This window comes from Dromaius novaehollandiae, chromosome 1, assembly GCF_036370855.1.
Source record: "Dromaius novaehollandiae isolate bDroNov1 chromosome 1, bDroNov1.hap1, whole genome shotgun sequence".
NCBI classification, from domain to species: domain Eukaryota; kingdom Metazoa; phylum Chordata; class Aves; order Casuariiformes; family Dromaiidae; genus Dromaius; species Dromaius novaehollandiae.
This window is the reverse complement of record NC_088098.1, coordinates 69,600,701-69,618,671: the sequence shown is the minus strand read 5'-3', so window position 1 is coordinate 69,618,671 and position 17,971 is coordinate 69,600,701. Positions and strand designations below refer to the sequence as shown.

General features: G+C 39.0%; 1 protein-coding gene across 2 annotated transcripts; it reads right to left on the bottom strand.

The window, feature by feature from the left end:
• Nucleotides 1–4,005: 4,005 nt before the first annotated feature.
• GOLT1B (golgi transport 1B) lies at nucleotides 4,006–17,935 on the bottom strand. Of its 2 annotated transcripts, none has more exons than XM_026092683.2 (5): nucleotides 17,762–17,932; nucleotides 13,319–13,410; nucleotides 11,405–11,583; nucleotides 8,009–8,090; nucleotides 4,006–6,673 (listed from the first exon to the last, which is right to left on the bottom strand). In XM_026092683.2, exons 1-5 carry the CDS (start codon nucleotides 17,784–17,786, stop codon nucleotides 6,635–6,637), a joined length of 417 nt encoding a protein of 138 aa, XP_025948468.1. In that variant the 5' UTR covers nucleotides 17,787–17,932; the 3' UTR covers nucleotides 4,006–6,634. The 2 variants fall into 2 exon arrangements, with proteins under 2 accessions (XP_025948468.1, XP_025948469.1); XM_026092684.2 differs by lacking the exon at nucleotides 4,006–6,673 and adding an exon at nucleotides 6,699–7,059 and having other exon boundaries at nucleotides 17,762–17,935.
• Nucleotides 17,936–17,971: the final 36 nt, after the last annotated feature.

The following is a 17,971-nucleotide window of genomic DNA, read 5'->3' as shown; positions in this document are numbered from 1 at the left end:
AATGTCTCCTGCTGCTTCATTCCTACTCATTCAGGGAAACAGCATTTTACCGATTCTTCCCAAACAAGCACATGATGAACATGTCACTTATTTCTTCTCCAAGGGGCAAAAAAGCCCACCGTGGTCTGAGAATTAACCAAGATGTGAGTTTGTTTCCAAGCTTTGTGCCAGGCACCTCTCACTCTGGCTCCTCACAAATCCAGCAGCGGCAACATCTCCACCAATGGACTGCGCCTTCTGGAAGGTTCCGAGCCCTTCCCCCCCACGGCCCAGCTCCACCCAACGCACTTCACCTTCTGGAAGGTTCCGAGCCCTTCCCCCCCACAGCCCAGCTCCACCCAACGCACTTCACCTTCTGGAAGGTTCCGAGCCCTTCCCCCCCACGGCCCAGCTCCACCCAACGCACTTCACCTTCTGGAAGGTTCTGAGCCTCCCCCCATGGCCCAGCTCCACCCAACGGACTTCACCTTCTGGAAGGTTCTGAGCCCCCGCAAACAACTCCGAAGAGCTGCGACAATAAACTTAGGTATCATCACCATATGGCGGGGGGGAAGCAGGGTGCAGAAACATGCCAGAGGCCATGTCAGCCACCCAGCCCACATCAGCTCGACTCTTCCCCTCGTGTGAACCAATCGAGGCTGCGGGAATCCTGAGTTTTCGATAAAATCAGTCTACTCTTTCACTGAAGAGGTCTTCAGTGAAGCACTATGCTGCTGCTTCATCCCATTTCCCGGGACAACTAAATGGGCACTGCTAAGTCATTTCTTTCTGCCCCCACCCACTCAGCTGTACTTAAAAACTGGAAGAAAAGTAAGAGAAAAATGGCAATGTTACATTTTACAGCCTAGCACTCAGTATTTTAGGCTGTTTTTTTTTTGGGGGGGGGGAGCAATTTCAGTGGATAATTCTCCATGTAAGTTGGATGGTTAATAAAAGCCAGGACTGAGTGCTGAATTGTACTTGGTTTCAATAGGAAAGCTAAATCAACATACTTTAGAAGATTTACTTATTTATTTTGCATAAAAACTTTGTGCCCAGAATGCCTTTTATTTTAAAGCAGTGGAAACATTAATCTTAATTCCTCTGATTTTACTGGAAGAGCTTTTGAACCGCTGAAGTGTGGCAACTGTATTGTAACAAATGGAAAGCTGACTTTCCCAGTCTTCAAATTATAATCAGACTGTTTCAAACTCTGCCAGCTGGGAGACAGGCTGACTCGAAGCATTTCAGAGCAAACAGCTCTCTGTAAAAAGTTCACTATCCACTTTGTGTTTTAAAGCTACATTGCAGTTCCTGAGTCTAAATTAAACGAAAAGAGATTCCAGAAGTATGCAGCAAACTGACCACAAATCTTCACCGTATTTTTCAGGTCCCACTTACCTGCCATAGGACTCGAAAGTGCTGGCTCAATGTGCATTTTAAAAGAAAATAGAAAGCATCTTTCACACTTGACCAGGTAAGATTTCCGCACCCCTTCTCCCGTCCTCAGCTTTACCGGTATAAAGCCAGTCTGTACCTGCTAGGGTCCTGCACAAGCTCTTGGCTAGTGTTTCCAAACGTGGGCTCAAAACCTAGGGACCCAATAAATGCCACGTGCCCCCCTGGCTCTCACCTTCCCTGCCGGGGAGCGCGGCGCAGCCCCGCGCGGGGTTGGCGGCGGGGGCGTTGCCGGCGGCGGCGGTTCGCGCCCCCTTGGCGCCCCCTGCGGGCCGTGGGGCTCGGCGGGCGGCATTACAGCCTTGCGGCAGGGACCTGTTTGGACCTGGAATAGGTTCGGCAGGAGGCACCGAATAAAAAAGCAAAAAAGCCAGGTTGTGGGACACCGATATTTTCCCCCATGGCTAACTACATTGGTGATTCAGTAGCGCAGGAGGCCAAATCTCAATTACAAACGTCATGGCTCCTGAAGAGATGGGCTCTTAATGACCTTTACACCCGTTATGAGCAATAGGAAAATATTGCTGCCCTTTCTTCAGAGGGCAAGAAATTCCGGTATTCAGTAAGTCAGCCGGGAGCCTAATTACAGTAGCTTTATGAGCTTTTGGCATCATAAATGACAAGAGACTTTGAACCTATATATTTTTATGTGACAACCATTAAATTCCCCAGCAAAGTAGAACTACTCAACAGAAGATGGTTATCTCCTGAACGTATACAGGAAAACAAATGCTTTTCAGCAAATATACCTCCAAATATGCCCTATGTTACTTCAGCAGATAAATTAAACCCATTAATGACTGGTGTAAACAGGTTTTGATAAATATCTCATTTTATAAATAACATCAAGCCAGTTTGAAATAAATGCCATACTAAATTGCTCCTCATCAGTCCTGTCATTTTTCTGTAAATTGTTACATATTTGAGGAAGATGCTTTAGCATATAACAAGTGTGCTGAAATTAAGCTTGGCGAGAGATTACCGCAGCTGGGGAATCTCTTTGTTGGACCAAGAACGAGATGCAAGTCTTCTAAAGGATGCTTTAATACACCAAGGCCAATAATAAAGAGGGGTGAAGTTTAGGGGCCACAGAGGCCAAGCTTTGCTAGGCAAGTTAGTTTGGTAATGGCATATTAGAGCTGGTAATGGCAATGTGAAGGCTAGAAGTAACAGCAAAAAGAATCCAGCACATGGCAGCCAGAGATGGAGACAGGAGTGCATAGGTTGGAGATGACATCCAAAGAGACAGTAGGGGGCCCTAACATAATACAGTCAATTTAGGGAAGTTGACTCTGTTTTTCAGCTTGATAGTCAAGCAAATCAGAAAGGGATCAGCTAGGTTAGTCTGTACCTTGATGAAAACTGGCAAAGAAACAACTTTAAAGTAACCCAAGACAGTCTTGCCTTTGGCTTCTACTGCAGAGACAAGATACCTTCTCTACCACATCACAGACAGACTCCAAACTGTGGTACTATAGCATAACCAGCAACAATGTCAAAGTATTCTTGGTTGATAAATGGCAACAATTCAATGAAAGTAACTGGCCATAAACGATATACAGATTAGCATTATACTTCTCAAAATTTAACAAATATAACTAGACATAGCTAGAATTTTTTCCTTTTCAATTAGAAAGTGCTATCTCTTTGGAACTCTTAGGATAGCACCAGCATTGGTAAAATTAGTTGAGCAGCTGTAACTTCTATAAAAATAAAGATTTTTTTAGGGCATTAACTAGCACATGGTGCTAAAATAACATGTCAACAAACTAAAATTTCTGCTTTGCTCTTCTGCTCCTTCTGAAAAAATTCTCAACAGTGGACAAAAGCTTGATCACTACACAATAGTGAGCCTGCTTATCAGGCCACTCTCTAGGATATAGGAGTCACACTCCTATTCCTGAGCTAAACTGAAAGCATAGGGACCAGAACCTGCACTGAATTCTAGATGTGTACCCTTGTTTTCTCCTAGAGTTTCTGAGTTACTGCCTCTCTCCATGTGTGAAAGAGTGTATGAGAACAAAAGAGAGAAAGTGTTTAACTAAGAAACCACTTCCTATCTACTATAATTTCCAAGTTTTGTTTGAAATTAGAATTGGAATAACCAGCTGAGAACAAGACTCTGTTCCTAGCTCTTGGCCTGTTAAAACAGTTTCAGACCAAAGTACTGAAGTTGAAGCTGTCTAGGATCATACAGTAAAATCAGAGACAAAGCAAGGGAAAAGCAAAGGGAAGACATGTCAGCTTCATATATTTCAACCGAAAATGCCCTATTCACCAGGCAGTTCTGCATTAAGATGCTTGTTTCTTGTAACCAAAAAAAAAAAAAAAAAAAGACTCCCTATTACGTATAGATGCATACAAAAGGTAACGGGGAATGTTTATATAAAAGAAGGCCCACTGTAAGAAGGCAACCTTTCCATTTAAGACTAATGTAAGACATTAACAGCTACAAAAGTCATAACAGTGCAAGATAGCAAAGCAGTAAGTGCATGCACTTCCTAACTGTTGGAGGGGAAAACTTATTAAAACTCTTAAAATGTATAGGCAAAAAGAGACAAAGACAAATTATAGAAAAAGGTACCCATTTATTCAAGGTATGACAAGTATATTTATTTACAGTATTCATTTGCTCAGGATAAGATTCATCTTTGATTTTTAAAGCAGCAATTCTAAATTACATTTAAAAGGGGAAATGTTCCAAGCATGTTTCTGTTAAAGGTATTTTTGCAATGACAGAAACACTTTAAGGCTAAGTAGTTTTGACCTTTGCTGCCACCCATATTTAGCTTGGCAAAACCGTCTCAAAGACAATCAATGTTACTTTGAGGGATAAAGACTACACTAAATTCAACATACAGTTTTGTTCCCTTGGACACTTTTCACAACAGTTCACATCTGACAAAAATTGACTTTTGATTTAAAACAGTGAATTAAGTAGGAGTGAGATGAATTGCCCCCTCTCAGAATTTCAAAGGGCTAAAATATCATACAATGCATTCATCATCTCTGAAAGATAGCAGAGTTCTTGTTGATGAAGGTACCTTCAGCTTGCCACACAATTTGCTTTGAATCAGCACTCCATAGTCATGTGGTGCAATCCATCTTTCTCATTAGATTTCTTTTCAAAAAACAGGAATGAAAAATCTTTAGGTAGCTAACATCTATTGTAAATGATGAACACTGTCTGCTTTAAATAGCACTTGATTCCCACAGTACAGACTAGTGTTCTACCAAAGCAAACAGGATCAGTTTGCTAAACAGTCATGTTATTCTGTAGTCATTTAACAGACAACAGATCTATAGGGGCAGTCAAAATTGGTTCATCTCTTGAGGTAGGAGCCACACATCATCTTTAGTCCTGTCTGTAAGCTATAATACATATGCCATCAGGCAAATATAACCGATTTTTGTCATTTATAAAATAAAAATACTTATTTTTTCAGATGATATTGATTATAAATAAATAGCATGACATGCTTTTTCACTGAATTATTTTATACCTATTTGAGAAGGAAGCAGATTAAATGTGGAAATTGAAAACAGTAGGTTGCGGCTATTAATACAGTTGTAACAAAAAACCTCATCACATATACAAGTAAACTTTGTAGTAACTTCCAAAGTGGTGGGTATATAAGAACTCTTCTCAGCTTAAAAGTTAGTTTGGAAAATAACAATTTTAATTTTGTAATTAAAAGAAAAAAAAAACCAAAACCCAAAGCAGTCATTAGACCTGTAAGACTACATAGCTACTTGAGAAACTGTCATTGCATTTCAGATAGCTTTTAGGATTATATTTGAGGGAAAGGAAGAAAGTTTAAAACAACAAAAAACCCCAAAGCCTGCACAAATACCATTTACTTACTGATCACTTCTTGTTAGGTGAAGACACTATGTAACTAAATCTATTGAAAGTGCATGATGTTCATTCAGTATTTCAATAGAAGCAGAAATGTGACCTTTGCATTAGTAGGGGATATTTATTTTAGTGTCAGTATGCGCCTCAATCATGTTAGCTAAGAATCTCTGTAACAGCAAAGGTGATGATAAAAGTTTATGATTGACAGTAGTAGTAAGTTATTTGAAGATAACCCAAGGAACAAGTTATGAAACAGATACCAAGATTGGCACTTGATCTTCAGGTAGCCAGTTAGATCAGTTTTCTTCCCAGAGACTCACATACACAGAATTTTAAGTTTTCGTTTTATTACTGCAAAAAATAAAATCTTCAATTTGTAGTTCCAGGGTAAACAAGGAAACCTTAGCTCCAAACGATTTAAAAACAAAGGTTCATATTTTGATAGGATACATTTCACAGGGTTCATGTCAGCACCTTAGCCAAATGCATTTTTTGTGAACTAAACATACTTCACAAAATGTTCATGTTAGTGAAAAGGGGCTACATTCTCATCAGGATGCACGTGTAACATGACTCAAGGAGAACAAACTGGAAGGAGTGCAAGTCAATTTCCAGAGTTCCTCACTGAACTCTGTGTGTTCAGAACCAATATTTAAGACTGAAGTTAAAGATTGACCTTTTGCATATTCCAAAATGGAAGGCAAATACAATCAACTTACATTTGGCTTTGAAACATTAAGATAACAATGTTTTATTTCAGCCACATATTTACAAAAATGTTTACAACAGAACCATGTGGGATTTCCTTTTTTGTCATAAGATTAAAGATGAATAGTCATCTTAACTTTCATGCAAAGACGCATCTCTCGTTACACAAGAAGGAAGTTTTTCGTTTGTTTGTTTGCACTCTGAGGGTAGCAAGCAGAGGGCTGGATAAGTTGGGGTCACCCTTAGAAATGCAGGCCTGTTTGTTCTACTGCACCTTCAAAATAAGGAGGTAAACTACAGGCACCATTAATTCCACAAGGGTTCCTTGCATTTAGCATGTTTTCCAAAAAACAACAAAAATAGTCTTGAACAGTTGTAACATGGGTTATTCCATGACTTTCACCTCTTCAGTTTACTTCCTGAAATCTGCAGTGACTTTTCCTAGAAGCACACTTGCTGAGCTTCTTTTCTAATGTATATTGTCAACTATACATTTTAAATTAAACTGTTATGTAAAGAATGTTACAAGCTTTTCCTTTGTACACAACTTAATCTTTGTGCTGAGTATTCTTCAAAAGGATTTTATAAATAATACAATAAGTTTAGAATCAGTCTTCTGCCCTCTTGTCATTATACCATGTTGTTGCTTTCTCCAACTTTGTCTACAAGCTGTAGAAAAGGAGACAAAAAGTTCAAAGTTGAATGACACGTACAGTGAAGTTACTCTCAAATATAGCTTACTACTTGTGCAGTTAGTATGCGACTGAAAATGAGAATCAAATAGTACTCACCGAGGTTTCATGAAATTTAAGTTTGTGAAAATTAAAAATATTACATTGCAACCGTGTTTCTGCATGACATGTTTTCTCATATAGACATTAACAGTGCAACATGAAAATGCAACAGAATGAAAAAGGAAATAGAAGAATGCAGGTAACACTGCTAGCTTAATGATCAAAACAAAACAATACAATATCAGCCACACATGCATTAGTAGACCAAGTAAGATATTTCAACTGACCATTACTGTGGATTCTCTTCTGAGCCTACGTAGGCTTTGAATAAAACATTAACAATTATCTTTTTAAAACAAGATTTAACCCCATTATGGTCAAATTAAATGTGTGTAGGTAAGATCAATTGACAAGTGAACCATTCAATTGATCAGGATTTATGAGCCAGAACTTGGCCCAGACTGTAAGATTAGAACAGATTATCTTGAACACTAATTAAAAAAAAAAAACCAGACTGTATACATCTCAGTTACACCCTTCATTTATTTTAATGTAATAGTTATTAAACTATAGCTTACAAAACTGAGGTTAAAAACTCTTGGGTTTAAGTACATACAGAAATTAGCACAGTAAAAGTAGTTGACAAAACACCCTAGAGCACCATCTTTCTAGCACCTTTTAATTGTCTTCAGTTTCCTGGCTATTTAGTTAAGAAAGTGGAAAACTGCATTTGGGGGGAAAAAAAAACCAAACAAAAAAACCCTCACTAAATAGCAAAACCTAGTTTGGTGCCAGGAACCTGAATAAATATTGTATTTGATGAATGATTATGCATCACGAGAATTTCTAGGTTCACCATACATGTGGCAACACTTAATTCTTTGTTCTTCTAGGCCATCTTTCAAAATATAATCAAAGTACTGCACAAAGGAGATCAGTGTCCTTCTCATTTTATAGACAGGAGAAGAGGAACAGAGAGGTGGCATGCTTCACCTATGGTCACCTAAGGCCAACAGTGAAGCAAGAACCAGACCAAATCACAGTTCAGGGCCCTTTCTGCTTGACAGCAGGGGCAGCTCCTGCAAAAGTTTCCTTTTGTTCCTTTTACAGTTCAGTCTCTCTCAGTGGGACTAAACATGCATTCAATGTCACTTCTCTGAAGTTCTATTTGCTTTATTTCTCAAGTATTTATACTACTGCATCCATTATATTATAATGGATTAAAACACAGTGAAAGTTTCAAATTTCACATTAAGTACTGAACACTTACCGAGCTTATACCAGGTAAATTCAAGATATAGCCAAGGACTGGAACTCTTCTAATAAAGCCAACCACCACAGGAAAGAACCCCCTTGAAGTAAGATATCAGAAGACTGCATAAGTTTTTAGAATTAAACAATTCTCATATTGCTATGAATGAAGAGATAGGAGGTGTTTTTAAAACCAAGATTACACTAGAAATCTTGTGGCTTATTAGCAGCAAATTAATTTTACCAAATATATGAACAGAGAAAGAAAAACTAGAAAACTAGAAAGAGCATATTTTCAAGTGGACTTGATTTTTTTTTTTCTTTCCATAATTGGCAACCCTCAGAGAAGGCTGACCACTACAGAATGAATATCCAACTTAGCCAACAGAACTAACATTCCCAACTTATTTTCCAGTACTACCATGCATATTTTGAGATTAAAAAAAAAAATCTTTTCATGTTCAAACATTGATTTAATTATCTTGTCATGGACACTTGGGACATGGATATTTGAGCTCCTCTGATTTTGTGTTACAGGCAGGACATTCTTATAATACCCAGTGTAAAAATAACTGAACTGAATTGCAAATAATTCCCTTTGAAACCAAATACTTTTCAAATTAATTAAACAAAATTAAACATGACAAAGTTATTAACTTATTTGACAAATTTATAGAAAGCGAAAAGTTCGAATCATGAGCCAGGGACATTGCCTGGGACAGCTCTTATGGTCTAGCCCTCTGACACTGTCCACTTCATCCCTGCAGCAAAAATCAGAATTTTCTATGCAAGTATCTCAGCTGTTTACAGTCAACTGCAGCAGTTCAGCTGGTGTTGGCATTCTGGATTACCTCTGGCTGAGCTACAGATTTCCTGTATAGGATAAGGATTAACATGTAACAGAACCTCAGCCACATGTGAATGCTGAAAGTGCACAATTCACCATTTTCTCAGCTGCACTGATAGATGGTGACTATTTGCTATATAATATCAAAACTAGCAAGTTTTTTCCTGGAGATTTTCTTGTTTACGTGGTCCAGTAAATTGTGATGCAGGATACACAAACCACTTGTAACAAACTAAAACAACTGGTGTGGTCAAGAATTAGGAGCAGTCATTATAGATAAGATAATATTTTTAGCCATAACTTTAGATTCCTCTAATCTGAGCGAGGCTCCAAAAGCAGTTTAGAGTATAACAAGAAACACTGTCCCATAACAGTCTTCCCCAGTAAATGCAATCTGAGCATGTGAAAATATGGCAATGGGAAATACTCTGGCATCAAATTAAATGAAGAAGAGAGGGGGCAGTCTAGATTTAAACCAGTGAGGGATAATAATTGTGGCTCTCTTTCACTTAGGCCAGATGCATCTTTAAAAAACTCTTTGTAATCATGTTGTCTGTTTAAGTGTTCTTTGTCACTACTTTCTAACCTTTGCTTCGTGCACAACATAGGCTCTGCAATTACATTTAACGCATCTGTGAAAGAAGACTGTGTGAAGCAGTCTAGGTATACAGGATAACAATCTATACGTAAAGATTCCGGAGGGACCTGAACACCTAATGCAAATGTTTTAGGGATTGAAAACAGTACATTGTTCTTCTTTTGTACTATGTTAGTCATTCGGACACCTAGAGATGCCTACCTCCACAACACACTGCCCTAACAAACCCAAAGGTGTGTTTTATTATGTGGACCTAAGAAAAGAACGTATTTCAAAGACTAACAATAACCAGGAAAGTTTTATGGCATGCAACCAAACAGCAGGATCCTGAGAAATTATGTAAAATGATATGTGAAGAAAAACTGAAACAGTTCTTTCTTTTTTCTTTTCTTTTTTTTTTTTTTTAAGAGGAAAAACTGAAAGAATTCCATTTTTTTCTCCTCCAGAAAGGAATAATTTGCCAAAAACATGGTAACAGTCAGAAGGAAGAAACAAAGCCAAAATAAAACAAAAAGCTTTAAGTTAGTAACTGGCTAGCACTGTAGCAAGAGATTTAGAATCTAAGAACTGTTAAGCTTCAGAAAAGATTGTCTATAGAAGTTTTAAAATAAAACAGGTCAGATAAACATTCATCTGGAATTATTTATCCATTGTTGCTATTCTTTTGGGTAAAGCATATTCCTAGTAACCTAGGGATGACTAGTCATCTTTCCTTGAATGTTATTTTATCCTGCTAGTCCCTGGCTAGCACGTATAGTCCATGAATAACCATACTTGTTTAGGCATAATAATTTGTAATTCTTTAGAAACCTTTCAAAAGAAAGAGTATATTTTTGGAAAAATACTCTACTTGCTTCATATTGGCTGACCAAATCCAAATGACACCTCCAAGAAGTGACAATATTTTCAGTGAAATACCTTGATTTGTAAAACATTTGCAGTGATATTGAGTTCAGAATAAGGAAGCTTAGAACAATAAGCCTATATTAAAATTGCAAGGTGAATTTTCAGAAATCTCACTATGTCTTCAGCAGGAGCCAAGTTAAGCTAAATACTTTTGAAAAAATCTTAGTGTTTAAATTAATGTTTCAGCTTATTGAGAGAGGAAATGATGAAAGCAATATTTGGATTAAGAACTACTTTTTTTTTCTTCCAGCAGCTGAACACTGAAAAATTGTAGCAAGTCTTAGATTAGATTAATGAGCACTTCAATGGAATAGTCTTCATCTTATTAAAAGATCAAAAACCACTAAAAATATTACTTATTAGCACGTTTTCTGCTTTCTTTTCAACAGTATGAAACTTCAACCATATCAATATGTAGGTTGTCACACATCAAATTCATTCACCATTAGTGGTAAAAGCAGAAGTTAAGTGACTTCTTGTAACAGATGAAACATGCATCAAGATTGCTGTTCACAAGTAAGAGTTTTTATATTTACTTAACTCACTCTAGTTAACTGTAACCAAAACCACTATCTCATACACTGCAAATATATTAGGGCATGAGAGTACTGAAACATTACAGAAACCTGTTGTAGTTCATCTTTTCAAATGTAGGATGTTTGTAATAAGTATTTTGCCCCATTTCTTAAAGAAACAAACTCTTCATGAACACAGCATACTAAGTATTTAAATTGCCTGTTTTGCAATGTAATATTTAAACTTTGCACTGCTAACAGTTTGGGCTCCCAAATATTTGGAAGCTTTACAGTTCTTTGGTTAGACATACACAACATTACCAAAAATCAGTTTTATACCTGCCTCACACACTTCAGCAGATTTGAGTCTTGGAGCAATACTTAAAAGATTTCCACCTCTTGCAAACATAAATCCATAGTTTATATAATAGTTATTAGAAATGAACATTCAACGGTTGCTATTTTGCCAGCTGTAATGCTGCAAGACTAGACAAATACAATTATTCCTAAATATACCAATACAAAAAACTATTTTGAAACAAGTCTTACCTGAATAATAGGAAGAACCCATAAATTTCAAGGATCATTCCTATCAAAGGCCAACCAATGAGAACTATGAGCACACCACCCAGGAAAAAGCCCGTTGCTTTCATTTTGTGTTTTTGGAAGAAGAATCTAAATGTTCTTTCTAAACCGATAACAAAAGCCAAGCCAGCCACAAATAAAACCTAGAAGAGACAAAAACCAACCAAATAAAGAAAATAACTAATTATATTTCTAAATTTAGGATGTAAAACATATATACATGTAGTCATTCTTCAAAACCAGATTGCATTTCTTGCACAACTTCTTTTGATATCAAGATCGATGGCAAAGAGGAGTTCAGTAGTGATTTTCTTTTATCAAGTCCATCTTAAAGCATTTGTAGCTAACAATCAAAAATCTCCTCACATCTGCTTAGAAAATAGGCAACAGTCCACCTTTATGGACTCTGACACACACGGTCATGTCTGAAGGCCTGGTGACAACAGTTATCTGTCCTGTAACATAAGCACAGTCATTGTCTCAGGCAGTGCTGAAGTGTAGTACCAACAACAGTTAAGACTTCTAGGACTTCTGTAGCACGGACATCTGAAATAGCTTGTACTGATCTACTGAACAATGCTTAAGAATAACTGGGCAAAAAACAGAAAAAAGCTCAAGATCATCATCAGTTATCATCCTTGCTTTTTTATTGTGTAACAATCTTTCTACTGTTTACTAGTTCCACTAGAGGCTGAACACTGTCTATCAGATTGGTCCATGCCAGTTAAAACCACTTCAAGTATCTTTCAGCTACAGGAGTTGTAATTACTCCACCCTCTAAGCATACAACTGGGCAACAATTCTGCTGAAAAGAGAAAGGATTTCAGATTTGACTCAGGATTAACATATGAAATTTAAGTTTTGTATGCTATTTAATAAACTACTTTACTTTCTGTAAGGACACTGGATCTTTTCTTGACTATCTTTGGTTACCAGATAGCCTTTCATTGGTCCACCCCCTGCAATTATGCTTTTCCTTTTTTAAAACTCTTTCTCTCTACACTTTATTGATGGATCAGAACAATGCTTCAAGTAATGCACCCAGATTCAAATATCTATTTTGGATTTTCCTTGGTGAATCTCAGTATTACATTCTGCTGCCAAAGAATGAAATTGATCACTGCCCACAGGTACTTAGGTGGCAGCAAAGGCGGCTGCAAGCCTCTTGCAGGCTGTGCTCTTTGACTGGCTGGTGAAGCTGAGAAGAGCAGAGGTGCAGAGCTGTCAAATTTAGGAAAAAAGAAAAATTATATATATATATATATATTTTTTATATATATATATATATATATATATATATATATAAATAATTTTACATTTGGTTTCCATTGAGAATTTTATGTACCAGAACTAAGATTTACTTTTTAATCCTGTTTTAAGTGAAAATTTAATTTGGTAAACACTGAAGTTATTAAAGCTGTCTACTATGAGGGGTGATTGGCTCTTCTAAACCTTGATTATAAGCAATTCATGCTTCTTTCTTCAAAAAGACCATGGGCACATTTAATAGCATACAGAGTGCTGTAGTATTCTTGCCCAAATAGATATAGGTACTCAAATTTGACAAAGCATCAATAACAACAGCCAGTCTTAAAATCTTATTTGCAGCAGTGTAACGACTGTAGAACAAGCTGCTGCTTCCTTACCAACATGCCACTGGCCTGATCCAGAGGTATTATATTTAGATTGATGTGAGCTGCTCTAACTTTAATCAGAAAAAATGATTCACTCAAATCACTGAGCATAACTCTTCCCTTATACCAAACTGCTACAGTATTTTCTCTGACACAGCTTGAGTTTGCTAATATATTTTTCTATTTTTAATATATACTTCATTCTAAACAATGCAGAATCTAAAACTGAGCAGCAGGCACTTACATTTCCAATAGCCAAAAGAGCTTTGTCAAAGAAGAGAATCATTCCAAAGAAAAGAAAAAACACTCCAAAGCCTGTCAATCCCATTCCAATCTCTGCAAAAAGAAGCAAAATTCAGGATTTAACAAAGCATGGTACCACACAAACTCATGTAAGAAACTTATGGAGAAAAACAGAACATCCAATCTATAGAAATTTTAAATTCATAGAAAAATTTGACAATGTATTTTACAACCACTTAAAAACTCCCAAATATACAAATCAAGTAGGTGTTGTAGACTCCAATTATTTCAATACCAGATATAGATTTGGAAGCTGGTTCTTACCAAAAAAGGGATATATTTGGAGCTGTATACTGAGATGGAGTGCGACAAAAGCATGTATCGAGTACACTTATGGCCAACATCTCTTAACGCAGAGAAAAGAATTTTATCAATAGATAAAAAGGGAAAGCAAAATTTCATTATCTCCTATTCCTTTACGACCAGTGCAGTAACACCAGTACCCTGTCCTTTCCATCCTCCTAAGACCTCACATTCCAGCTCATATAACCTTGAAGACTAGTCTCATTTTCCCCAGCTTCTGGATTAGACAATATCCAGATTAATGTTGCAGGCTCTGAGTTACGCATGTGCTGATAGCTATTACACATTAGCACAGGACTCCTTTGGTCTCCAGCCAGTTGCCACTTTTCACAGAACTTGTTGATACTAAGTATCTTTGAGACTTTTGCCTGTCTGTAGAAGTTAGAAGATTCGCTTGTCTAGGAAACTAGGTTAGAAATCTTCAACTATGATTAAAGCTGCCTATGACAACAGCCTATGAGATATCTTGAAGACCAAACTTTCAAATACATGCTACTCTTAAAATTAAACCTCCAAGGCTGGCCTGTAACCCTTACACAGACTGAATATCAGACATCACAGGAACAGCAACAGAGTTGCAAAAGTCTTTGCATTTGCCATGCACTCAGGGCAAAATTATTCTATTCTTGTGACTGAAGTGTTTCACAACCTACAACATGCATAAATACAGCTGGCATAAGTAGCAACATAAGCAATAGGTAGCAAAACACACTATCTTGCCTTCACTGTTAGCCAGATTAAAGCTAAAACAGATACACCTAAAGGCATTACGGTTGCGCTTTTGACTGCACATAGATGTACTTCATCATTCACTCTTGCTTGAAGAGCTCAGGAGTAAAAGGACTGGGCATACTGCCTATTCCTGAACTTCCATTTAGTTAGAGCAAAAATTTTCTAAACAAGCCAAGGTAGAGAGATTTGTTACAGCAACATTCAAACTTCCCTAACTTCTGTAAGGGCTTACATTTCAGCAAGGTTGCAGACCACAAGGTGTTTAATTCTAGGAGATCACCTGCTGTATTAAAGCTTTGCTATACACATTTTAACAACTCAATTTTAACAACAAGAAGAGAAACAATCCACATTCTGGAAGAAAAACACTTGGAGGCAGGACTCCAAAGGAATTACCAGCTGCCAATGAGATAAATATACAGTCATGAGAACTGAAAATTCATTCCTCCCTCAGACACTGCACAAAGTAGGGATCAAGCAAGAAGCAGAGGCCAACTCTCAACAGCTGCTGCATTTACTACTATAACACGTCTACTGTATTCACTTGCAACATGTTTACAATAAACTCCTGCTACAAAAGACTCACATTAACTTTTAAAGTCAACCATACTCTCTGCTTACTGGGAGACACACCCACACACCCTCACCCTCCACTGTTCTCATCATCCCAAAACTGCTGCTGAAAGAAACTTGGTAGTCACACTGTCATTTTATGCATTTCATACATCATCTTTGCAAATGATGAACTAGTAATTTTGAGAAAAGGAGAACTGTTTTTAAATGCCTTCTCCTGCACCAGGAGAGCTTTCCTATTTATTACATGAAAACAGCTTTCTTCAAGGTCTAGAAATGCAGGAATGTGTACTAGCCATGTGACATTTCCTGATTTTTTATCATTATGATTTACTGAGAGGAGGGAGCAACGCTTTCTCGATGTTTCTGTGGAAATTCAGTAAGCTGTGCAGGAATACTGCACCACTGCATCAAAGTAGCTTAGTAAAAATTATGACTTAAGATATATTTCAACTTTTATAAAATAGTGGATATAATCTACTAGATAGAAAATGTTCAAAATACTTAAAGAATACTCCTTTGCTCTAAAATGTCTCTATCCTCTCCACTGTCAGAAATCAACAAAAATGCTTTAATTCTCAGAATAATGCTATTTTGAACATTCCGGGAAGACAACTGCACATTTTCTCTATCTTTTCTGCAAAAAATGAGAAGGCAATTACATACTATAAACTTTCAGAAAACAAAATTTAATGCAGTTTATATGTTCTCAAAAGTAGATTTTTTCTAAACACAAAGGTAACATTTCAAAAGTTGTATTTAAAAGCAGAACTTGAAAAATCAATTTGCTAATGACAAACTAAGTGTATTCTTTTGCATTTACTGGTGAGCTATCCCTCTATTCAACAAATCATTAGAAAAACTTCTAGACTATACACTTGCAAATTTAACCTTCCAAATGTCCACTAATGCAGTGGTCCTCCCCAGGTATTTATCACGCTAGCCCAAGGAATGAATCTACAGCTAATTCTGTATTTTTCTAGGCAGAAATTAGTCAAAAAATCTGAAGATTTATCTCCAGAATTTTGGAAAAACAGTGAAATTCAAAAAGAAAAAATCTCCAGAGTATTTTAATTACTACTGTTTGCTCTGAAAGTTAAAAGCAAAAGAGTCACCACAGAATTTGGCAGGGGTTGACAAGGAACTAAGAAAAGGAAAAAAGAATAGACAGATCTCTTCTTTCTGAAGAAATTTTTCTTTTTCCTAGACTAGTCTGGACAAGGATGATAGGGGAATGGGCAAAAGCAAAGCCCACAAAGATTTCTCAATCAGAAGTCTAAGAAACATCCTAAAAGTTAGTACTCATCTAAGCAACAGAGCATGGCACCTGGATTTCTCAGCAAATCATTCACTTTAGATCCTGCTAACCTACTTTACTGTCCATCTCTATCCTTTGCCTTGGCTGGTTTCTCCAATACCTCCTTTTCCAGTGTCCTACTATCACGTTAAACTTAGTTTTTAGCTGTCTCCTCTACAGCTTTTGCACTTATCCTCCTTCATAAGTGACACTACAGTGCTTATCAAGCACGACTGGCTTCCTTTCACGTCAAGTGGGGCATTAAAGACCTAACATTCTCCTTCCCCTCGCAGATTAAACTCTAAGTCCTCTTACTTTGATTTCTTTATGTTTTCCCCTTTACCATCTCTAATTGCAATTACTTCTACTCAATGAAAACAAAGTTTTGATCACCTACAAGTTCTTCTTTTACTACTTCAAAATGAGTGTCTGGTCCTCACTTTAAAAACCTTTCAACATCACCTGCTCTAGTAACTTCCATAGTTGTTTCCTCTGCATTTTTTGGAGGAAGCCTTAACTGTCTACTTTGCCCTTTCTTTTCACGTGCAATTCTTTTTCTGAACTAGCTGACAAAGGCATTTCCCTGTCCTACCTATGGAGTTTCCAGAACAACCATTGAAAATCTTTAGTGTGATAACAGCAAGTTAAGAGAGGGGCAGTAAAGTCATTGATACATAATTAAATAATTCAAAACCATTAATGCCCACATGGAGGCATACTAGGAAAAGAGGCTTTGGCAAGTCTTACTTTTGTTTACCATTCGGCTTTCATTCATTCTGTTCTTGTCACCATCACTTCACGGTGACACTGCCAACAGGAGGCACCTCACAGCCCAAGAGACACCAGCAGCAGCAAGGCAGGTGAGGATACCCTGCCAAAGGGGAGGGAAGCCGCCCCTAGGGAGCACTCCTCTGTGAACTTGCGGCCAGCCTCACCTTCAGTTTGGCCCGGCAGCCGGGGCCATCGCCGCCAGAGCCGAGCCGGGGTGAGGGCGGCTCGAGCAGCCTTCATGAAGCGCCGGTGCCCAAGGGGCGGCCAGGAGGGCTCCACCCGCGACCCTGGTCCCCACCGCGCGGCCGGTGTCCACCTGGTGCCAGGCGGGGACCGCCGCGGGGCGAGGGCCGGGCGCGCCGCTGCCGCCCCCTCCCCGCACCTCTGCGCCGCCCCAGCGCTGGGAGCCGCCTCCGCCCCCCGGGGCGCACGGGCACACACCCCAGGGCGCCCCGCCACAGGGACCTGGGCTAAGGGCCCCGAGCCGCGCCCCCCACCCGCTGCCAACGGCTGCAACAGACGCGGCGCAGAACACCGCAGGAGGGCCCGGGCGGGTCCGGGTGCGGGCTGCGCGCTCGCCCGCCGGCGCCATCGGCTCCCCCTCCCCAGCCGGCCCCCCCGCAGCTCAGCCGCCCCCACACCCCGCCGCAGGTGGCCCGCTCGCCCCCTCCCACCGCAGGCTACTGGTGCCCAGCAGGCGGCACTTACTCTGGGTGTCCGAGAGGGAGATCATGGTGGCGACGGGGCTGGGAGCGGGGCCGGCGGGGCGGGGGGCACCGGGGCGGGGGGCGGTAGCTGCAACGGCCACGTCTTCCGGAAACACGCAGCCCCCTTCGCCTCGACGCCGGGTGAAAGGGGATCGCCGATTGGCGGCGCCGAGGCCAATCAGTAGGTGGATTGTTCGTGTGGTTACGCCCC

Bases quoted from the DNA above. Each gene is read 5' to 3' on its own strand.
- GOLT1B (XM_026092683.2), bottom strand. From the start codon at position 17,786: ATGATCTCCCTCTCGGACACCCAGA. The intron at 13,411-17,761 runs GTAAGTGCCGCC...TTCTTTTTGCAG, and splicing joins CTCCCTCTCGGACACCCAGA to AGATTGGAATGGGATTGACA. The intron at 11,584-13,318 runs GTAAGTGCCTGC...TGTCTCTTCTAG, and splicing joins CTCTTTTGGCTATTGGAAAT to GTTTTATTTGTGGCTGGCTT.